The following is a 24528-nucleotide window of genomic DNA, read 5'->3' on the forward strand; positions in this document are numbered from 1 at the left end:
TGGTGAGTTCCTGCAGTGCATCTTGTAGCTAGTACACACTGCTGCCACTGTGCGTCGATGGTGGAGGGAGTGAATGTTTAAGGAGGTGGATGAAGTGATGGTCAAGCGGACTACTTTGTTCTGGATGGTGTTGAGCTTCTTGCATGCAGTTGGAGCTGCACTCATCCAGTCAGTTCGATCTATTCTCCTGCTCCTTCCTCAGTGCCCTGAAACTTTATCCAATTCCCTTCTGCTTCCACTGCCCTTTCTGGCAGTGTGTTCCAGATCACAAAATTTGTGACTTTGTTTCAATGGTGCATTTACAGACAATCTCTGGAATGATCAATCACTCGAGATAGACCCAGACCTCCCCCCGGGGTGGAGAACAATCCAGGACACGAGCGGAACATATTATTGGCATGTACCAACTGGCACTACCCAATGGCAGCACCCGGCGTGCATCTCGGATATCAGCCTGGGCTCCAAGAAACTGTCAACAGCCCTGTCACCAACCCTAGAGCACAAGGTGAGAGCGAGTGGGAAGGTCAAAGGAGCTATGGAATCATTTTGGAGCAAGAAGCACATTTTAGTCTTCGGGGTGTGTGCTGATATGTGTGCAGTTTGAGTGAGTGTGTGCGCCATTATGTGTGTGTTCCAGTGTGTGTATGTGTGCATTTGCAGTACGAGTGAGTATGTGTTCATGTGTGAGTGTATGTGTGCACCAGTGTGCCTGAGTTTGTGTGCCAGTGTGTGTGTGTTTGCCCCAGTGTATCTGAGTGTGGTCACCAGTGTGTGTTCATGTGTGAGTGTGCATATCAGTGTGAGCGTGTGCACCTGTGTGTGTGTGTGTGTGTGTGTGTGTGTGTGTGTGTGTGTGCGTGTGTGTGCATGTGTGTGTGTTCGTATGTGAGTATGTGTGCCAGTGTGAGTGAGTGTGTGCACCTGTGTGTTTGAATGTGTGTGCCACTGTGAGGGAGTGTGTGCATGTGTGTGTGTTCGTATGTGAGTATGTGTGCCAGTGTGAGTGAGTGTGTGCACCTGTGTGTTTGAATGTGTGTGCCTGTGTGAGGGAGTGTGTGCATGTGTGTGTGTTCGTATGTGAGTATGTGTGCCAGTGTGAGTGAGTGTGTGCACCTGTGTGTTTGAATGTGTGTGCCAGTGTGAGGGAGTGTGTGCACCAGTGTGTGTTCATGTGTGAGTGAGTGTGCATGCCAGTGAGTGAATATGTGCACTAGTGTGTGTGTGTGTGTGTGTGTGTGTGTGTTCATGTGTGAGTGTGTGTGTGTGTGTGTGTGTTCATGTGTGAGTGTGTGTGTGTGTGTGTTCATGTGTGAGTGAGTGTGTGTGCCAGGGTGAGTGAGTGTGTGCACCAGTGTGTATGTGTGTGTGTTCATGTGTGAGTGTGTGTGCCATGGTGAGTGAGTGTGTGCACCAGTGTGTATGTGTGTGTGTTCATGTGTACGTGCCAGTGTGTGTACGTGCACAAGTCAGTGTGCATGTGTGTGCTTCAGTGTCAGTAATTGTGTGTCTGTCAGTGTGACTGAGTATGTGTGAGCAGGCTTGAGTGAGTCTGTGTGCGTGCAAGAGTGCGTATGTGAGTGAATGAATGTGAGTGTAAATGTGAATTTTTCTGTGTTAGTGTGACAGTCTAATTAATCTTTCTATCATTGTCTTTGTGAATGGTGTGAGGTAGTTTATGTTAGTTTATGGGAATGTGTGAGTGTTATTTCAGTGTTTCTGAGTGTAATCTCCCCCTGTTTCTGACTGTCTCAGGCTCTTGTCCCAAGTGCCGCTGCAGTGAATCGTGTGTCTGGAGGAGGGAAGTTCAAGAGCAAAATGCCAGCTTCTTCGTCGATAAATCTGAGGTAAGACAGCACAATCCCATCTCCTCTGACTGTGGATCGGGGTGTTAATGAACTGATATTCCAGCTCCGCTTAGTGACAGAGCAGTGTGAGGCCCCTTCGATAGCTCTGCCCTGAGTTAAATTAAATGAACTGACAAAATGGATCAGTATGTCCCCTGTAAACATGTCAAATATATCAGGCAGCTTTAACAATGCATCACGGACTGAAACACCAAGTCTGCTGCATTGGTGGGTGATCTACATTGAGGCAAAGCATGTGGGTAATGGAAATTCAATGGTAGAAGGCCAGACCTTTCACTGAAATATAGAAACATGGATAATTTCTGGCACAGAAGGAGGCCACTGAGTCCATCATGCCCATGCAAATGAGAAAGAGCTATCCAGTCTAATCCCTGCAGTTTCCAGTCTGTAACCTTGTAGGTTACATCATCTCAAATGGGGGGAGATGGAGGCATAGCAGTAATGTCATTGGACTGGTAATCCAGAGGCCCAGACTAACATTCTGAGGGCAAGCGTTTAAATCCCACCGCGGCAGCTTATAGAATTTAAATTCAATTCATAAATCTAGAATTGAAAAGCTGGTTTCGGTAATAGTGACAATGAAACCATTGCCAGTTGTAATAAAAACCCACCTCATTCACTAATGTCCTTTAGGGAAGGAAACCTGCCATCCTTACCCGGTCTGGCCTACATGTGACTCCGGACCCACAGCGATGTGGTTGACTCTTAACTGTCCTCTGAAATGGTCCAGCAAATTCAGTTCAAGGGCAATTAGGGATGGGCAACAAATGCTGGCCTTCCCACCAATGCCCACACATATGAAAGAATATGTTTTTAAAATGTGTGTATCCAAGTACTTGTTAACGATGATGAGGTACCACCCCCTTCAGGCAGTGAGTTCCCTCTGGGGGAAACACTTTCTCCTCAGTTCCCTCTCAGCTTTCCACCAATTACTTTAAATCTATGTCCCCCGGTTATTGACCTCTCTGCCTAATGGAAATAAGTCTCTCCTATCCAATCTCTCCAGGCCCCTCGTAATATTATACACCTCAAATACATCTCCCCTCAACCTCCTTATTTCAAAGAAACATCCCCCAACAAATATCCAAAATTGAAAGAAAAGCAAAACACTATGAACGCTGGAAATAAAAATAGACAATGCTGGAAATGTTCAGCAAGTCAGGCAGCATGTGTGCAGAGAGAAACAGATTTAATCTTTCAGGTTAATGACCTTTCATCAGAGCTGGGAAAGGTTACAGGAAAATAGGTTTTGAGCAAGTGAAAGTGCAGAGGGGGGAGGGGAGGGGGAGGGGAGGGTGCGGAGGGGGAGGGGAGGGTGCGGAGGGGGAGGGGAGGGTGTGGAGGGGGAGGGGAGGGTGGGAAGAATAACTAAAAGAAAGGCCTGGATAGGGCAGGTGACAGCCTATCCAATCTTTCCTCATTGCTAAAATTCTCCAGTCCTGGCAACTTTTTTGTAAATCTGCTCAAGCCTGGGCCCATCCTTCCTGTCATGTGGTAACCAGGACTGAACACATTACTCTAGCTGTGGTTTAATAGCTGTTTTGTAAAGTTTTAGCATAACCTCATTGCTCTCATACTCTAGGCTTCAGCTAATAAAGGACAGTATCCTGTATGCCTTCTTAACCACCTTATCTGCCTATCCTGCTATCTTCAGGGACCTATGGACATGCACTCCAAGGTCCTTCTCTTCCTCTACACCCCTCAGTATCCTCCCATTTTGTATTCCCCCGTCTTGGTTGTCTTCTCCAATGCATCACCTCACACTTTTCAGGGTTGAATTGCATTTGCCACTTCTCTGTCCAGCCGATCACTCCATCGATATCTTCCTGCAGTCCATTGCTTTCTTCCTCACTATCCAACACACGACCAATTTTCGTATCATCTGCAAACCTCTTATTCAAGGCAATTGTAGTTACGTCGAACTGTTCGACCCAACTAGTCCATGTCTCTGTTTAACCACCATGGAAGCAAATAGTCCCAATCATGTTTATCCACTCCATTCTCATCTCTCATTAACTCTATTTTTCACCCCCTTTCATCCGCCTGGAAGTTCCTCTCCAAGTTACTCACCATCCTGACTTGGAAATATATCACTGTGAGGGAGAGGGACTACCTATTGGTGTTCGGGGTGTGGGAGGAGCTGCCTGGAGGAGTCAGGGTGGGGGAGGAGCTACCTGTAGGACTTGGGGTTGAGGAGAGGGTCCTCCTGGAGGAGTCAGGGTGGGGGAGGAGCTACCTGTAGGACTTGGGGTTGGGGAGAGGGGCTACCTGGAGGAGTCGGGATGTGGGTGAGGCTACCCAGAGGAGTCGGGGTCTGGGAGGGGCTGCCTGAAGGAGTCAGGGTGGGGGAGGAGCTACACGGAGGAGTTAGGGTGGGGGATGGGCTACCAGGAGGAATTGGAATAGGGCAAGGGCTACGAGGAAGAGCTGGGGGGGAGGGCTGCTACCTGCAGAGTTAGATTGGGGGAGGGACTGCTGGAAGGATAGGGGGCGGGGGGGGCGGGGGGGAGTGGGGCAGTGGGGGGTGGAGGGGCTACCTGTCAGAGTGAGGGTGGGGGAAAGGCTCCATGAAAAATGAAAGGGTGTGAAGTTAAAGGTAAAATCTTAAGAATAGGACAAAGAATTGGAAGAAAAAAGGAAAATCAAACACAATCTAAAAGAGTTACATTTGAATTTTTGTGTAAAATTGTGTTTCTAGTGTTTATTTTATAGTATATGGTTAATATAACAATAATTGATCTATTTCTGGAGCTTTGGACAGTTTTATTGCTGAGGAAACAATGATTGTCTCAGGGACACAGTGCAGCAACTGGAAAGCATAGGAAACCGGTTGTCTAGGAGATAGCAGCATCCTAGACTTGTAGCTGGCGTATTCCGTGCCAGCATTGCTGTGTCTCCATTGCTGCATCCCAAGGCAGCAAGAAGGATAAAATTATGAGGATAGGTTGTATTGACGAGGTTTGTCTTCCCTCGAGTATAAAAGATTAAGGGGTGACCTACGCGAGCTGTTTCAGAGGATTAAAAGATTTGATAGGATGGACAGAGAGAAACTATTTCCTCTGGTGGGCGAAAGTCCAGAATTTAGGGACATAACCTTAAAATTAGAGGTAGGCCAGTCAGGGGTAATGGCAGGAATCATGCAAAGGGTAGTGGAAACCCAGAACTCTACCCCCCACCCCAAAAAAAAGCTGCTGAATGGAAAATTTCCAAAGTGAGATTGATAGTTTTTTTTTGTTGGGCCAGGGTGTTAATGGATACAGGGTATTAATGGGTTTTGCCTATTGATGGGTTTTGCCTATTCCTTCATTGGTTTAGATCATGGCTGATCTGCATCTTAACTCCATCTACCTGCGGGCAGGTAGATGGAGTTAAGATGCAGATCAGCCATGATCTAAACCAATGAAGGAACAGGCAAAACCCATCTGGTTCGTTAATGTCCTTTAGGGAAGGAAATCTGCCACCCTTACCTGGTCTGGCCTACATGTAACTCCAGACCCACAGCAATGTGGTTGACTCTTAAATGCCCTCTGAACAAGGGCAATTAGGGATGGGCAATAAATGCAGGCCTAGGCAGCGATGCCCACATCCCACGAAAAAATGCAAAAAAATGGGCTGTTCCCACATGCAAAGTGTTGTATGGTCCTACTAAAGTGCTGGTGGGTTAAAGGTCTCAGTAAATGGGGGAGCCAGGCCACTTGTCTGAACTCTGGGTTTCTCAGCTGTTCATCAGAGCCCAGTGACTCTCTGGTGGGCACAGCCAATAGGCAAGGCTCATGTTAGCATTGCAAATTCGGCAAATGAGCCCCCGCAGTATTATCACAACGCTAACATTCCCTCCAGTAAAGGGAACACTGAAGTCATCTTATTGTGTATGTGTGTCAGGGGTGGGTAGTGACCTCATCTGTGAGACAGGAGGCTGTGGGTTCATGAGATTCGAGCAGCTATTCCAAGCTGACACTCTCAGTGCCAGCACTGAGGGAATGCTGCATAGTTGGAGCTGCTGTCTTTCGGATGAGATGTTAAACCGAGGCCCTGTTGCGGGTGGACATAAAAGATGCACCTTTCTCAATGAAGCACAAGACAGTTCTCCCCAGTGTCCTAGGTCAATATTAAGCCCTCAGTCAACATCACAAAAACACAGATAATCTGATCATTATCACATTGCTGTTAATGGGAGCTTGCTGTGCACAAATTGGCTGACACATTTCCCACTTTACAACAGTGACTACACTTCTGAAGTATTTCATTGACTGTATCTGTAAAGCATTTTGAGTTATCGAGTGGTCCTAAAAAGCACTATATAAATACAAGTACATCATAACCAGTGAAACGTTTGGGATGTCCTGAGATTGTGACGGGCGTTATGGAAACGCAGGTTCAATCTTTATCGTTGATTTCTCAGTTCAAATGATTCACTCCTCAGAAATACTTTCCTGTTTTGCAGGAGCGAACTCCTGTGGCAAGACAGCAGCCTCCAGCTCAACAGCGACCCAGATTCAAAGGTACAGCAAGTTTCTAGCTCCTACTTTTCAAATGGGGAACCCTCCAAAGTGTAACCATATCCCGTGCAATTAATCATTTACACATCGGATAACAATTTGACCCAGATCTTGCAAAAAATTATCATGCGATCGGTATTCACCATCACCAAACTGACAATGGGCAAAAAGAGGCACCTTCCTTTCGAAACACTGGATTCTGGAGGTACTGTCCCTTATGTTAAAAACACCAGAAAACACGTTTGCATGAAGGAAGTCCTTCTTTGTCATCTGATATATAACACGCTATTGGCATCATTCTATCTGTCGCAGTATACAAGGGGTTAAAATATAGCTTTCACTGACAGAAAGGAGAGCCCTACAGTGTGTTTTATTAGTTAAATTTCTAAACTAGAGGCCCAAAGGCTTTTGTCACACTGGAACTGGAATACAAGTGTGTGGAAATTATGTTACAGTTCCACAAAACCCTGAGAAGAGCTCATTGAGAGTAACTGCATTCAGTTCTGGGCACTGTAAGTCAGGAAGGTTAGACTGGCCTTGGAGAGTGTACAGTACAGATTTACCAGAATGATACCAGGGCTAAAAGGGTTAAATTATGAGACTAGGTTGCACAGACTAGGCTTGTATTCCCTTGAATATAGAAGACCGGTGGATGATTGAATTGAACTGTTTAAGATGATTGAAGAGTTTTATAGGATGAGTGAAGACTAATTCCTTTGGGTGGGGGGGGGGGGGGGGGGGGGGGGGGGGGGGGGGGGGGGGGGGGGGGTGGTGGTGGTGGTGATGGTGGTGCCCAGAACGGCAGTGGGGGAGACGCAAAACCTTAAAATTAGAGCAGGCTGTTCAGGGGAGGGCAAAGGCAGAAAGCACCTCTTTGTGCAAACAGTAATGGAAATCTGGAACTCTCTCCCCAAAAAGCTGTAGAGGCTGGGGGTCAATTCAAAAGGCCAAAACTGAGAGTGATAAATTTTTGTTAGGTAAGGGTATTAAGGCATATGGGAACACAGAAAGTAGGAGCAGGAGTAGGCCATTCAGCCCCTTGAGTCTGCTCCATCATTCAATTAGATCATGGTTGATCTTCTATCTCAATGCCATTTTCCCACACCCCACCCCCCTATCCCTTGATGTCTTTACAAACTAGAAAACTATTGATCTCTGTCTTGAAAATATTTAATGACTGAGCCTCTGAAGCCCTCTGAGGTAGAGAATTCCAAAGATTCACCACCCTCTGAGTGAAGAAATTCCTCCTCATCTCAGTCCTGGATGGTCTGCCCCTTATTCTGAGACTGTGCCCCCTGGTTCTCGAGCCCCCTCCCAGCCAGGGGAAACATCCTTTCTGCATCTACTTGTTGAGCCCTGTAAGAATTTTGTATGTTTCAATGAGATCACCTCTCGCTCTTCTAATCGCTAGAGAGTATAGGCCCAGTCTCTTCAATCTCTCCTCATAGGACAATCCCACCATCCCAGGAATCAGGCATCAGGCTGGTGAATCTTTGTTGCACATCCAGCAAGGCAAATAAATTCTTCCTTAGGTAAGAAGACCAAAGCTGTACGCAATGTTTTGTGGAACCAAGGCAGATGGATAACAGTTAAACCACAGATCAACCATGAACAGACTCGAGAGGCCGAATGGCCTACTCCTGTTACCATGTTCTGAAGGCCAAGACATTAAATTTAAATACAAACATCTTAAGGGATTGGTTCAAATATATACTTGATCGGCAGATTCTTTTGTGGGAGTTATTTAAGTTTGCTTGGTCCTAGTTTGTTCTTTAGAAAGTATTTCTCAGCCTGTAAGGTTCAAGTTGGAAAGTAGACCTAGGAAAATCGTTCCAGAGTTGAAGGGCTTGAGTTACGTGGATAGATTGATGAAGCTGGGGTTGTTGTCCCAAGAGAAGGCTGAGAGGAGATTTGACAGAGATGTTCAAAATCATTAGGGGTCTGGACAGAGTAGATAGGGAGAAATTATTCCCATTGGTGGAAGGGCGAAGAACCAGAGGGCACTGATTTTAGCTGATTGGCCAAAGAACCAATGGTAGATGAGGAAAAATATTTTTTAATGCAGCGAGCGGTTAGGATTTAGAATGTGCTGCCTGAGAGTGTGGAGGAGGCAGTTTCAGTTGGGGCTTTCAAAAGGGAAGTGAACAATTCTCTGAAGAGAAAATATTTTCAGGGCTACGGGAAAAGATGGGGGGGGGTGGGACAAGCTGAGTTGCTCTTGCGGAGAGCTGGCATATACATGATGGGCTGAATGTCCTTCTGCTCTACACATCGTTCTATGGTACTGTGTCAGAGAGTCTGCCTGAAAGTTTTGAAGAGATATACTTAGATCTGTAGCTGGTGAGAGGAACACCAGGATATGGACAGTGTATGTTAAATGTAATTTACTGACGTTACAGGCTTGAGAGGAGCACAAAGTCTATCATGGAGCAGTGAGGCTGAATGACCTGTAGCTGTGTGGTAAATGAAATGGAATTTGATTTATTGTGACATTTGCTAATTCCTGTTACCTTAAGGAATTTGGGGAGGCAGTGGCGTAGTGGTATTGTCACTGACTAGTATCCCAGAGACCCAGGGTAATGCTCTGGGCAGATGGTTAAATTTGAATTCAATAAAAAAAATCTGGAATTAAAAGTCTGTTGGTGACCAAGAAACCATCGCCGATTGTCATAAAATCCCATCTGGTTCACTAATGCCCTTTAGGGAAGGAAATCCACCATCCTTACCTGGTCTGGCCTACATTTGACTCCAGACCCACAGCAATGTGGCTGACTCTTAAATGCCCTCCAAACAAGGGCAATTGGGGATGGACATTAAATGCTGGCCCAACCAGTGACACCCACGTCCCTCCATTGAATTTTAAAAAAGCGTAATATTTCCTTAATATATAACAGTCATCATTGTTTCTGCTCACTTTTTCTCTTCTAATTTGATAAATTTGACAGATAAAGTTCAAGTTAAAGTCTGTTGTGATGGCATTCTGCTGCCCTCTGTAGTCAGGGAAGCTCTTGTAAGAGTGTGTTGTCTGAAGTGTCATTGGTGCAAAGTGGGGAAATGCAGCAGCAAGTTTGCAAACAGCAAGATCCCACAAACAGCAATGAGATATTGGTCAGGCAATCTGCTTTTTGTGATGCTGGTTAAGGGACAACTATTGGCCCAGGGAGAACTCTCCTGCTCTTTTTCGAAACAGTGCCACAGGATCTGTTACACCCACCTGAGAGGGTAGACGGGGGCCTCGGTTTAATGTCTCAGCTGAAAGACGACATCTCTGACAATGCAGCACTCCCTCAGTGCTGCCCTGGAGTGTCAACCTAGATTTTGTGGTCAAGTAACTAGAGTGGAGTCTTGAACCCACAATCTCATGACTCAGAGTGGGGAGTTAACCAGAGTGATACCTTAAATAATCCCGAATGTCCAGGCCTCTGGAAATTTTGGCCTTGGACACTATTGGACAATTTTCCTCCAAACCTGTAACCCTGACATCAGCAATCATTTAAAATAAAACCCACATCAGCATCCGCCTCAGATAGACTACAATGTCACCGCAATTCCTCTTGGAGCTGTCCCTTTGCACATTGAGGCAAATTGATACAATCCCTGTCCCTTCCTGGCCCACTGGTAGAATGCAAGCATGGTCGCCTGTCTATCTTAACGTTGGTCTCCTCTGTTTTCTCCTCTGTGCAGTGTTTCGCAGTGAGATCCCTGGGTTGGGTAGAGATACCAGAAGAGGACCTGACTCCGGGGAAAAGCAGCATTGCCGTGAACAACTGTATCCAACAGCTCTCCTACAGTAAATCTGAGGGAAGACAGAGTGGGCTAGCTTGGGGAGAGGTGTGTTTACTCACTGACTCCACCCCGCATTGCCACTCCCCATGGCAATATCATCAGCGTACACTTTTCACAGCCTCTCATAGAAGTTGTGTTAAACTGGAATGGGCTCGAGCCCCAGGTACATTCAGAGCCTTGAAATATTGTGATGAAACTGCACACAACCAGTCCCTAATCTACTGTGCCTTGCTGGTGAGGTAGTATAGTGGTTACTAAATCCAGAAGCTTGGGGTAATAACCCAAAGAATGTGATTTCAAATCCCACTGTGGAAGGTTCCAGATTTGAGTTCAGCATGCTGGGAGTTAAAAGTCGTCCAGTTGTTGTCATCCTTAGCTAGATGTTAATCTGAACCCAAGCCAGTTGGTGAAGTACGAAACACTAATACTTTTCTTGGTAATGGGTTTATTCACGGAATGCAGCATTACATGCGTCAGCTTCCTATCTGCCAACAGTCTCCCAACAGTCTCTTTTTTTTTTATATGCTCTTTTAAAAAAATCCCCAGAAAGTAAACAAATTAACTAAATAAACAAATTAACAGCCCCTTAAATGGAGACTGTAATAAAAGACAAAACTTTAAAGGAAGCTTATCTAATGAAATTAAACTGGGGGCTGATGATGTTCTCAAGTCCCTGCGGTGCCCACCAGCCACAGAAGGTCTCAAGCATGCCAGTGGACACCACATGCTTTCTCTCCAGGGATACCTGGGCAGGAATGTAACTGTGGAATAGGGGCAGACAGTCAGGTCTAATACAAACATACAAATTAGGAGCAGGAGTAGGCCACTCTGCCCCTCGAGCCTGCTCTGCCATTCAATAAGGTCACGGGTGATCTGAATGTAACCTCAACCCCACATTCCTGCCTACCCCCCGATAAACCCTTCCCCCCCCTTGTTAATCAAGAATAAGTTAATCTAGGTCTGCCTTAAAAATATTCAAAAGGCTCTGCTTGCTCTGCCTTTTGAGGAAGAGAGATCCAAACACTCACAGCCTTCTGAGAGAAAAAAATTCTCCTCACCTCTGTCTTAAATGAGTGACCCCTTATTTTTAAACAGTGACCTCTAGTTCTAGATTCTCCCATGAGAGGAAACGGCCTCTCCACATCCACCCTGCCAAGACCCCTCAGGATATTAAAGATTTCAATTAAGTCACCTCTTACTCTTCTAAATTCCAGTGGATGCAAGCCTAAACTGTACAGCCTTTCCTCATAAAACGACCTGTCCATTCCTGGTATTAGTCCAGTAAACCTTCTCTGAACTGCTTCTAATGCATTTACATCTTTCTTTGAGTAAGGAGATCAGTATTGTACACAATACTCCAGATGTAGTGTTACCTATGCCCTGTACAACTGAAGCATAACCTCCTCACTTTTGTAATCAATTCCCCTCACAATATATGATAACATCTTTCCTAATTACCTGCTGTACCTGCATACTAACCTTGCATTATTCATGCACTAGAACACCCAGATCCTTCTGAATCTCAGAGTCCTGTACTCTCTCATCATTTAGATAATAAGCTTCTTTTTTATTCTTCCTGCCAAAATGAATGATTTCACATGTGACCACATTATAGTCCATTTGCCAGATCTTTGCCCACTCACTTAACCTATCTATGTCACTTAGTAGTCTTCTTCCATTCTCTTCACAATTTACTTTCCTACCTATCTTTGTGTCATCAGCAAATTTAGCCACCATTCCTTCGGTTCCCCTCATCCAAGTCATTTATATAATTTGTAAAAAGTTGAGGCCCTAGCACTGATCCCAGTGGCACACCACATAACACACCCTGCCAACCAGAAAAGACCCATTTATGCCAACTCCCTGCTCCCTGTTAGCTAGCCAATCTTCTATCCATGCCAATATGTTACCCCCTACATCATGAGCTTTTATTTTCTGCAATAACCTTTAATGTGGCACTTTGTCAAATGCCTTCTGGAAATCTAGGTACAGTACATCCACCAGTTCCTCCTTATCCACAGCACATATGACTCCTTCAAAGAACGCCAATAAATTGGTTAAACATGATTTTCCTTTCACAAAACCATGTTGACTCTGCCAGGTTACCTTGGATGTTTCTTAGAGCCCTGCTATAACATCTTTAATAGTAGCTTCTAACATTTTCCCTATGACAGATGTTAGGCTAACTGGCCTATAGTTTCTTGCTTTCTGTCTCCCTCCCTTTTTGAACAAAGGAGTTATATTTGCTACTTTCCAATCTAATGGAGCTTTCCCTGAATCTAGGGAATTTTGGAAAATTGAAACTAGTGCATCAACTCTTTCGCTAGCCACTTTTTTCAAGACCTTAGGGTGAAGTCCATCCGGACCTGAGGATTTGTCAGCCCACAGCGCCTACAATTTGCGTAGTACCGCTTCCTTGATGATTGTAATTTTCCCGAGTTACTTGCTCTCTTCCATTTCCTGATGTACAACTATTTCCTGGTTGTTACTTGTGTCCCCTATAGTGAAGACTGAAGCAAAATACCTGTTTAATTCATGCGCCATCTCCTTACTTTCCAGTATCAGTTCCCCAGATGCACTCTCTATAGGACCAACGCTCACTTTGTTAACTTTACTTATTTAAATATCTATAGAAACTCTTACTATCCTTTTTTTACTTCCTCTCATACTCTAATTTTTTCCCTCATTAAGCTTTTTGTCATTCTTTGCTGTTCTTTATATTCTTTCCAACCTTCTGACCTGCCACCCGTCTTTGCACATTATATGCTTTTTCTTCAAGTTTGATACTGTCTTTAACATTTTTAGTTAACCATGGATGGTGGGCCCTCCCCTTGGAACTTTTCTTCCTTATTGGAATGTACATATTCTGTGTATTCTGAAATATCCCTTTAAATGTTTGCCACTGAACTTCTATTGATCTATCCCTTAACCTCATTTGCCAGTTCACTTTAGCGAGCTCTGCTTTTGTGCCCTCGTAATTGCCCTTATTTAGGTTTAAAATACTAGTCTTGGACGCGCTCGTTTCTCCCTGAAATTGAATCTGAAATTGAATCATATTAGCCAGATTATTTTGCTCATTGGGCGGGCGCCTGAGCGTAAAATGACAGGTGATATTTCGGCCGTCGGGCATGTGTGTGAGTTGGCAGCACACTGGCTGACAATTAACAGGCCTATTAAGGCCTTTTAAGTACCAGTTAAATGAAATTTTTTGCTACCCTTCCAACCTTACAGTTGGCGGGCAGGCAAAAAGGTCAAGGAGCCTTTGGATTTTTTTTAGGAAACCTCATCCACGGGCGGGATGAAGTTTCCGACAGCAAATAAAAATTAGATAAAATTTTTAAAATTTCATTGACAGCATTGTCTTTGCTCATGTGACAGAGTCACATGAGGGGACATATTTTTTGTAACATTTTAAAAGTCTTTATTTTTAAAATCTTCAGCTTCCTGAGATAGCTCTGTGCCTCGGGGAACTTTTCCTCCGCGCACCTGTGCGCACGGGCCAAGTTCCCCCCTGCACACACACACACCGCCCCCCCACCCCCCCAGTTTCACATTGGATGGGCCTAAATTGGCCCCCGCCAGCGTGAAAGCGTGGTCGCGGCCCGAAGGCGGGCGGTGGACGGACGGCTTCCTGATGCTCGCCCTCACTGAGCCTGCCCGATGAGGGCAAAATCCTGGGCGTTGTGATCGCTGCTACCTAGGGGCGCCTTCACAAGGAGGTTATCAGTTAATCCTATCTCGTTGCGCGATAGCAGGTCTAGTCGAGCCTGCTCTCTGGTTGGCTCCAGTTCTAAAAACTATCCTGAAAAGACTCTATGAACCCTTGATCTATGCTACCTTTGCCCATCTGATTTTTCCCACTCAACTGCCTGCTGCCTGGACCATGGAAATGACCACCTTGGCCATGCCCATGAGCAGACCCACCAAGAGATTCTCCGATTTGCCCACCTACCCCACCCACTGCACTGGGTGGCTAAGCACATGATTAAACAATGTCCTTTACCTGGGTATCACAACAATATAATTAACATACCTGTGAACACGGGGCCTGACCTGTAGTACCTCACCAATGTGGTTGACCCTTCACTGCCCTCTGAAGTGGCTGAACAAGTCGCTCAGTTGTTTAAAAACCTGCTTCAAAGGGCCCACCAATACCACCTCCTCAGGGCAACCAGGGGTGGGGCAATAAATGCCAGCCTTGCCAGCGATGCCCACATTCCAAGAAATTTTTTTTTAAGCAATTATTTGGTCGTTGGACAGAGTGCGATGTAAATTTCTTTGAAGAAAAGGCTAAAGAAAGGTACAAAACGCTGGAAAGACTGGGTATATCTGGGGAGGCAGAGACAGACTGAATGCTTCAGGTCACTGATTCACCCGATTCAGGATTTTGAAGCTGTCCATTTGTTGCCAGGTCCCTATCGACCTTGGTTAAGGGTCAGAAGGAGCTGGACAAAGTGATCTCTATCCACTTTGATTGAAATCGCTGAAAAATAAATTGAAAATAAATCTAAGGAAGACCCCTTTCCTTAAAGGGTGTGAAACCACATTGGGAGTGCATAGCTCTGATCCCTGAGAGGAGACAGAGGCACTGGAGAAGGTAGAAAGAAGGATTACAGGGATGGTAGCAGAACTGAAGAAAGATTGTTCAGGCTGAGATTCATTTTTTTATCCAAGAGAAGGCTAAGGGCTAACCTGAAAATTATGATAAGTTTTGATAAGAGCAGACATCTGCTTGTGGGGAACATCTAAACTAGGATAGTCACGAATAAACATCCTGGAGAATTCAGGGGAACCTTCTCAAGAATGTGGAACATGCTACCACAAGGAGTAGTTGATGTATTTAATGGCAAGTTAGATAAGCACATGAGGGTGAAAAGAATTTCAGATGAAGTGTGTGGGAGAAGACTAGAATGGGGCATATACACTGGTGTGGGATGTGTAATTCTACGCAAAATGCTTGGAGGTTCCTGGCTCTTTAATTTCAAAGCAATAAGAGAGTTTGGTAACTGAGATGTCGGTCTGGGTATGGTAGGATGTCGGTTTGGATACAGTGGGATGTCGGGTTGGGTACAGTGGGATATTGGGAAGAGTACAGTGGGATGTCAGTTTGGGTACAGTGGGATGTCGGATTGGGTACAGTGGGATGTCGGATTGGGTACAGTGGGATGTCGGGTTGGGTACAGTGGGATGTCGGATTGGTTACAGTGGGATATTGGGAAGGGTACAGTGGGATGTCGGATTGGGTACAGTGGGATGTCGGATTGGGTACAGTGGGATGTCGGGTTGGGTACAGTGGGATGTCGGATTGGTTACAGTGGGATATTGGGAAGGGTACAGTGGGATGTCAGGTTGGGTACAGTGGGATGTCGGATTGGGTACAGTGGGATGTCGGATTGGGTACAGTGGGATGTTGAATTGGGTACAGTGGGATGTCAGGATGGGTACAGTGGGATGTCGGGATGGGTACAGTGGGATGTCGGATTGGGTACAGTGGGATGTCGGGTTGGGTACAGTGGGATGTCGGGTTGGGTACAGTGGGATGTCGGGTTGGGTACAGTGGGATGTTGGGTTGGGTACAGTGAGATGTCGGGATGGGTACAGCAGGATGTCAGGATGGGTACAGTGGGATGTTGGGTTGGGTACAGTGGGATGTTGGACTGTGACCAGTGGGAAGCTTGTTGGACAAGCCTGTTTAGTTGAATGGCCTTTGCTGATCATTGACACTTTTGACGTTCTTCCTGCAGGGTCAGGATATGGTGATGGTTCTTAGGAAGGACACCTTGAGCCTGGTGGACCCTGTAGATCACAGTTTGATTCATTCTCAACCAATTATCAACATTCGTGTGTGGGGAGTTGGTTGTAACAACGGCAGGTGAGTTTAGGGCTCTCAATGCCTTTACATTCTCTGAGGAAGTAAGACACTCTGCTGAATGGACAGCGCTGATATTCCAGATTGAAACTCTGTTTCTAAGGGATTAATATCCATTTTCCCTTTTTGTTCTGTCTTGGGATTTGAGGACATTTGTTTTCAAGTAAAATTTTGATAAATTTACTTCAATAGCAAATAAAACTGACCAGAATTTGAACCACAGCCTCAACCAGTTGAGTTAGCTTCAACCTGACAAGTGCAGGGGGCAGAATTTACAATTGAATTAAGGCTGAACATTTGGACCCTGAACTCATCGCCCTATCGGTTGAAGCAATTTCTGAGCTTCAGTGAACTGCCCGGAATAACAGGGAGAATTTCTCTGCTGGCAATGATAGACCTCTTCTTCTAGATGGTTGTTAATCTGTAAGAAATGCCAACAAGCAGAAAGTGCCGTCATGAACCATGCCACTTTATAAAGAATGCCAATGAGCAACATACTTGGTGAATTGCCAAGAAGGTTGCACATTTTATATCGTCACGAGTATGTGAACTTCTTTGCAATCTCAAGAGCTATTCCTGCATTTAGGTATCATGATGTAATTGCTCCACCCCCCACCACCACCCACCCCCCCTCCCCCCCACCCCAACCAACCCCTCCACTCCCCCTCCCCCAGGCTCAGTGGGTTAAGGCACTGCTCCGTGTTGAACCCAAACCATGTGGATTGGTGTGTTACAGACCCAAACCCCAACCTGTGCCAGGGTGACAACAGAGGCCAACCTACAATTTACCTCAGTGCCTCTGGGCTGAAGGAGGGAAAAAGAAAATCACCCTTTGTGGGGGTAGCAATAGCGCCAAGATTTGAGGCTGCGATGAGATTTCTCTTCCACAGTCGAATAGCCTGCATGATTCCATGCATGAACAGCCTATTTGGATCAACAGACCTAGAGGACAGTGGGTGCTCGGGGAACCATAATCCCAGCAAGGAATTAACTAGGTGAGCAGAGGGGGGATATCTGCTTGGAGGATGAATCATTTGTTTACTATTGTGAATGGAGAATGCGGGGTGGAATGTTGGTATCTCCAGTGGAAGGTGGGACAAATGATCCGTTGGGCTGCCGATATGGGCTTTCTGCAAAGTTTTTGTCAAACCTCGAATATGAGATCATGGAGAGCACTTAAAGAAATGCTGGTTGAATGTGTTTGGTGGGTTGATGTTGACGAGCTCAGTGATGTTCAACACCTCATGGCTTCCGCTGGGTATTAGTTATAAACACAAAGGAACATGGGAACAGGAGGAGGCCAGTCAACCCTCAAGGCTGATATCCCATTCAGTGAGGTCACTACTGACCACCACATTTCGCTGAACAACTGTCAGGAAGGTGTGCAGCCATGCACAATAAATTTAGTGGGAGCCTGCGCAGAAAAGAATAGCCATATATTTTAAAGAGAACATTGGCTAATCTGTATCTTAACTCCATCTACTTGGCTCGACTTCGTAACCTTCAACACCCAGACCCAAGAAAAATCTATCAATCGCATTTTTAAATTGCCAATTAACCCCCAGCTTCAACAGCTCGATTTGGGGGATAGAGTTCCAGACTTCCATTTCCCTTTGTGTGGAAAAGTGCTTCCTGGCTACCATTGAATGACCTGGTTCTAATTTTAAAGTTGTTCTCTCTAATTTTAAGGTTGGAATCCACTCTGGATTTCCCCCCCACCCCCCGCCCCCCCAAAAACAGAGGAAATAGTTTCTCTCTATTTACCCTATAAAATCTTTAATTAGATCTTTTGTAGCTTAATACTTCATACTCAAGGGAATACAAGCCCAGTCTGTGCAACCTGTCCTCATGGTTTAACTCTTTTTGCCCAAGTATCAACCTGGTGAAAGTTAAGATCAGACAGGCCCTATAATAGGCAGCCCGGCCCGTTATATTCATTTGACTTGCGGGCAGAAAGTTTAAAATCTACACCATCTCCCTTCTACCTTGTGTTTGGATTTTTAACTAAGCTGCTGATTATGGATTATTCACAAAGTTAAGGCCAGCTCTTTCTTTCACTATATGTCTACTCAATGCAAACTGCATCCCTTCCTCCTCTCTGCTTGCTATTTGATTACACTGATGCCTGTTGCATGGTAGGATTTAGCAGTCTGTGTATGGAGATGTGGTTGAAGGTCAGACCTGTGTGCTGTATTATCCAAACATTCCTTGGAACAAAGAACATGCACTCCCAGGACGATTGATGATTGAGGGTTATTAGGAATTGTTGAATGCGATCTCCACCACACTGATAAATATCCAGAAACCTTTAACAAAAACAATCTAACTCATCGGGTTTTCATTCAAATCAGTGCTGTCTCCCTATGAGGAAGGCTAAAAAACTTCTATTTTCACTCCAATCTCACTGAAACGTATATCACAAGATGTTTCCGGAATGAAGTTAATGATAGGGATATGGATCTGGAACAAATGAATGGATGAGGTATCAGAGGGAACTTCTTCCCACAGAGTGGGTACATGTCTGTTGGGCTGGAAGAGATAGTTAACTGAAGGGACAGAGCCCGATGGGTGAATTGAGGGAGTGGAGGGAGGGAGTTTGATGGGTGAGTTGAGGGAGTGGAGGAAGGGCGTTTGGGTGAGTTGAGGGAGTGGAAGGAGCGAGTTAGATCGGTGAGTAAGGACTAGGGTTTAAAGGGAGAGTTGAGATACTGGAGGGGGAGGATTTGGTGTAAGGGTTAGGGCATTGAATTGAGAAAATTCAATCCTGTAAAGCATTTTCTCATCACTGACTTTTGTCATGTCCATTTAAACCCTTGCATCTTGATTCCTCTACATTGGCTTGTACTGGGGCAATGTTACCACAGCTCTCCTCAGTGACTATCAATACTGAATAATCCAGTATACACACGTTATCTATAGTAACAACCCCAGTGGACACCTCAACTATCCTCACTTGATTATCTGTAATCCTCATTATCCTTGTTACCATTAAATCTCAGGAGTTTTGATGGAAACCAGAGCTCAGTTTTGCATTTTTCAATTAAAATGAAATTGGTTTGTCAGACTCCAGGTCCCTGATCCTGGTAAGTATCTGTTAGTGATTCTACAAGATCTGATAGAATTTACCTTTGGACTACACCTGCCTTTTGGCTTCAGACCAGCACTTCAGGGCACTTGGACTATCTGGAATCATTGAATAACACAGGAGAGAAGGAGGCCATTCAGCCCATTGGGCTGAATTTCAACCTAAAATTGAAAGGGACTGGGAGTCCTAGTTCAGGATTCTCTTAAGGTTAACTTGCAGGTTGAGTTGGTAGTTAGGAAGGCAAATGCAATGTTGGCATTTATTTCGAGAGGACTAGAATATAAAAGCAGAGATGTGCTGCTGAGGCTTTATAAGGCTCTGGTCAGACCACATTTAGAATATTGTGAGCACTTTTGGGCCCCATATCTCAGGAAGGATGTTCTGGCCCTGGAGAGGGTCCAGAGGATGTTCACGAGAATGATCCCAGGAATGAAAGGCTTAACATATGAGGAACGTTTGAGGACTCTGGGTCTATACTCGATGGAGTTTAGAAGGATGAGGGGGGATCTGATTGAAACTTACAGAATACTCAAAGGCCTGGATAGAGTGGATGTGGGGAAGATGTTTCCATTAGTAGGAGAGACTAGGACCCGAGGGCACAGCCTCAGAGTAAAAAGAAGACCTTTTAGAACAGAAATGAGGAGAAACTTCTTTAGCCAGAGAGTGGTGAATCTATGGAATTCATTGCCACAGAAGGCTGTGGAGGCCAGGTCATTGAGTGTATTTAAGACCAAGATAGATAGGTTCTTGATTGGTAAGGGGATTAAAGGTTATGGGGAGAAGGCGGGAGAATGGGGTTGAGAAAGTTATCAGCCATGATTGAATGGTGGAGCAGACTCGATGGGCCGAATGGCCTAATTTCTGTTCCTATGTCTTATGGTCTTATGGTCTAAAATAGGGGTGGGGTTTGAATCAGATGGGGGGGGGGGGCAGGGGGAGGGGGATTGTTAAATTGTGAAAAATCTCCCAACTTGAACCTGCCCACCTCCAGCTTTAACTGAGGCAGAAAGCAGGTTTAAGCAGGTGGAGGTGGGTAGCTATTTTAGGTGTGGCAGTGGGGCTCCTCATTGATTGACTGTCAAACAATGAACTAATCAGTGATACCATTGACACTGCATGTGGGGGAATCCTGAATTGCAGGTTCTCCTGGACTTTCTGACCAAGGAGCTCCCTGGGGGCCAGGTCAGCCTAGACTTTCCCCATCGAGCCTGCACTGGCTCTCTCAAAGAACAATCCAGTTAGCCCCAATCCTTTGTCCTTTCTAAAATGCATTACGTCGCATTTGTCCGGATTAAACTCCATCTGCCATTTCTCCGCCCAAGTTTCCAACCGATCAATATCCCGTTGTATCCTTTGACAATCCTCTTCACTATCTGCAACTCCTCCAGCCTTAGTGTTGTCTGCAAACTTACTAATTAGCCCAGTTACATTTTCCTCCAAATCATTTATGTATTCTAAAAACAGCAAAGGTCCCAGCACTGATCCCTGCGGAACTCCACTAGTCACAGCTCTCCATTCAGAAAAGCACCCTTCCATTGCTACCCTCTGTCTTCTATGACCAAGCCAATTCTGTATCCATCTTGCCAGCTCACCTCTGATCCCGTGCGACTGCATTGCGGTCTTAACTAAAAAGAGGCCTGAAACCAGTTGGACTATCAAGTAGACAAGAAACCCCTCCGCAGAATTGTTTTTGGAAGCGATTATAGCCTTTCATCCCCGCAGCTGTAGATTAGGCATGGAACCTGTGACTCTGACATCCACTCGCTCTGCCACCGGGAGACCTCCTTGATTGATTTATTTATAATTGGTCCTCCAGTTACCTGAAACAACAGCTACCTGTCATTCTACTAAACAAAAACAAGACAAGATTGCAAATTCATACAGCACGATGTAGTTAATACTAACAATTTAAAAAAAAAACAACTGGATCCAATTTGTGTTCCAAAAATAATTTGATAACAAAATCCACAAGTGGGCCGTTCCCATCTCTGAATCCCAATACTGATGACAAAGAATAAGATCACAAGCTGGGTGTGTGAGAAGGGGATGCACCAAGCAAGCAAGGGAATGGTGTGCAGGAAAGGAGCTGCCTCAATCCCACTAAAAGCTAAGCTCTCTGCTTGCAATGCAAGCCTTGTTGTGGCTGTGTCATTACATTTTTGACAGTTTTGAAATCACTAAAATGAATATGTGACTTACACTTTTAGGCTGTATTTGCAAAGGATATTTTATAATACATTCATAATGCACCTTTGGCAGCTTACACTTTTATAGGTAGCAGCTGTTGGGTTCTTTTGGATGCTGATTGCTTTGTGTTCCAACCACCATGATAACACCAAAATCACTTACCTGTAATGTTCTTCATGTGATCTAGCTCCCTTACAGACAATGTCCCAGACATCACCATTTCTGGGTATTAACACCCAGAGGTGGCGACATAGTGGTATATAGTAACAATGGAGTTGTCCTGGGAGTCCTCAACGTCGACTCCGGACCCCATGAAGTCTCACAGCACCAGGTTAAACATGGGCAAGGAAACCTCCTGCTGATTACCATGTACCGCTCTCCCTCAGCTGATGAATCAGTGCTGCTCCATGTGGAACACCACTTGGACAGAGCACTGAGGTGGCAAGGGTGCAGAATGTACTCTGGATGCAGGACTTCAATGCCCATCACTAAGAGTGGCTCGGTAGCACCACCACAGACCGAGCTGGCCGAGTCCTAAAGGACATAGCTGCTAGACTGGGTCAGCAGCAGGTGGCGAAGGAACCAACAAGAGGGAAAAACATACTTGACCTAATCTTCACCAACCTGCCTGCCACAGATGCATCTGTCCATGACAGTATCAGTAGGAGTGACCACCGCACAGTGTTTGTGAAGACGAAGTCCCACCTTCACATTAGGGATATCCTCCATCGTGTTGTGTGGCATTACTACCGTGCTAAATGGGGTAGATTTCGAGCAGATCTAGCAACTCAACACTGGGCAACCATGAGGCACTGTGGGCCATCAGCAGCAGCAGCAGAAGTGTATTCAACCATAATCTGTAACCTCATGGCCTGACATATCCCCCACTCTACCATGACCTCCAAACCAGGGGACCAAGCCCTGGTTCAGTGAAGAGTACAGGAGGGCATGCCAGGGGCAGCACCAGGCATATCTAAAAATGAGGTGTCAACCTGGTGAAGCTACAATGCAGGACTACTTGCATGTCAAACAGCATAAACAAATGACGAGCAGAGCTAAGCGATTCCACAACCAAAAGATCAGATCTAAGCTCTGCAGTCCTGCCACATCCAGCCGTGAACGTTGGTGGATGATTAAACAACTCACTAGATGAGGAAGCTCCATAATTATCCCCATCCTCAATGATGAGAGAGCTCAGTACATCAGTGCAAAAGATAAGGCTGAAGCATTTGCACCAATCTTCAGCCAGAAATGCTGAGTGGGTGATCCATCTCGGCCTCGTCCAGAGGTCCCCAGCATCACAGATGTCAATCTTCAGCCAATTCAATTCATTCCACATGATACCAAGAAGTGGCTGAAGGCACTGGAGACTGCAATGGCTATGGGCCCTGACAATATTCCGGTAATAGTACTGAAGACTTGTGCTAAATACTGTTGATTCAAGATCAGGTCAGAGGCTAGGAATCCTGCGGTGAGTAGCTCACCTCCTGACTCGCCAAAGCCTGTCCAGCATCTACAAGGCACAAGTGAGGAATGTGATGGAATACTCTCCACTTGCCTGGATGAGTGCAGCTTCAACAACACTCAAGAAGCTTGACACTGTCTGGGATAAAGCAGCCTGCTTGATTGACACCACATCCACAAACATTCACTCCCTTCACCTCTGACGCACAGTAGCAGCAGTGTGTACCATCTACAAGTTGCACTGCAGTAATTCACCAAGCCTCCTTAGACAGCACCTTCCAAACCCACAGCCACTACCATCTAGAAGGACAAGGGCAGCAGACACATGGGAACACCACCACCTGGATGTTCCCTTCCAAGCCACTCACCATCCTGTCTAGGAACTATATGAGGTGGGAGGAGGCAGTGGAATTGTGGTATTGTCACTAACCAGTATTTTAGAAACCCATGTTAATGCTCTGGGGAACAGGGTTCGAATCCCACCACGGCCAATGGTGAAATTTGTATTCAATGAAAACCTGGAATTAAAAGTCTGATGATGACCATGAAACTATTGCTGATTGTTGTAAAAACCCATCTGGTTCACTAATGTCTTTTAGGGAAGGAAATCCGCTGTCCTTACCTGGTCTGGCCTACATGTGACTCAAGACCCATAGCAATGTAGTTGACTCTTAAATACCCTCTGAACAAGGGCAATTAGGGATGGGCAATAAATGCTGGCCTAGCCAGTGATGTCCACATCCTGTGAACGAATAAAAAAATTACTTAATCTGGAATTCAATTGTACTATGATCATTTTCACTCAGAACATCTTTTATTATAACGTTACTAATACAGCACAAAAATTGGATCCAACTGCATCCAAAATAACTTTATCTGGTGTTGGTTCCACAAGTTATTGTTCCAGGAAACAATAACAAAAGCATTATACAAATTCATTTTCCAGCCTACCTTTGGCAATTTCATTTATCCAGTCTATATGAAAATTAATGTTATACACAATTATTGTATTGCCTTTGTCAATATCTCCAATTATTTCTTGCATAACGCTCTGACCAATGGTGTAACTACTGTCAGGGAGCCCATAAACTACTCTCACCAGAGTTTTCTGGCTCTTGTTATTCCTAATGTCCACTCATACTTACTCTACTTCAGTTTTAAGAATTCTATGAATCATTCTATGATTCTATGATTTGGTATGTATTGTTTTTCTCACTCTTTCTATCCAAATTTATCACCTGACACATTTCTGTGTTGAATTTCATCTGCCATGTGTCCCCCATTCACCCCCTGTCTATGTCCTCTTGAAGCCCATCACCATCTCCCCACTGTTTACTATACTTCTGAGTTTAGTGTTATCAGCAAATTTTGAAGTTGCGCTCTGTACTCCCAAGTTCAGGTCTTCAATGTATGTTAATTCAGTGTTCTGGAACCAGGACACAAGCAGGAGTCAGGGAATCCAGGACTGAGAAACTAGCAGGAATTAAGTCTCGCAACCAAGCGGCCAGCAGGAGTCAGGATTCTCGAATCTTCTGCCAAAGCTACGTGGCTGACCTGTGGAGTTTGTACCTGGGCACCAGCTAACCATCTGAGTAAAAGTGAGGCTTTTGTTTTGGTCTATGCCTTTCTTTCCTCCTTTAAGAAACTCCTTCAAACCTACCTCTTTGACCAAGTTTTTGACCATCTGCCCAAATATCTCCTTGTGTGGCTGAGTGTCAAATTTTGCTTCATAACACTCCTGTGAAGCACCCTGGGACATTTTTATTTGGTTAA

General features: G+C 45.2%; 1 protein-coding gene across 1 annotated transcript in view; it reads left to right on the plus strand.

The window, feature by feature from the left end:
* The window catches only part of apbb3 (amyloid beta (A4) precursor protein-binding, family B, member 3), an 85038-nt gene that overhangs the window by 21583 nt on the left and 38927 nt on the right, over positions 1 to 24528 (plus strand). The window contains exons 2-6 of the mRNA XM_041194141.1: positions 306 to 505; positions 1753 to 1844; positions 6310 to 6367; positions 10049 to 10195; positions 15895 to 16022. Coding sequence (XP_041050075.1) covers positions 306 to 505; positions 1753 to 1844; positions 6310 to 6367; positions 10049 to 10195; positions 15895 to 16022 — 625 coding nt within the window. The remainder of the gene's footprint in view (positions 1 to 305; positions 506 to 1752; positions 1845 to 6309; positions 6368 to 10048; positions 10196 to 15894; positions 16023 to 24528) is intronic.

The sequence above is a fragment of the Carcharodon carcharias genome, chromosome 8 (assembly GCF_017639515.1).
Source record: "Carcharodon carcharias isolate sCarCar2 chromosome 8, sCarCar2.pri, whole genome shotgun sequence".
NCBI classification, from domain to species: domain Eukaryota; kingdom Metazoa; phylum Chordata; class Chondrichthyes; order Lamniformes; family Lamnidae; genus Carcharodon; species Carcharodon carcharias.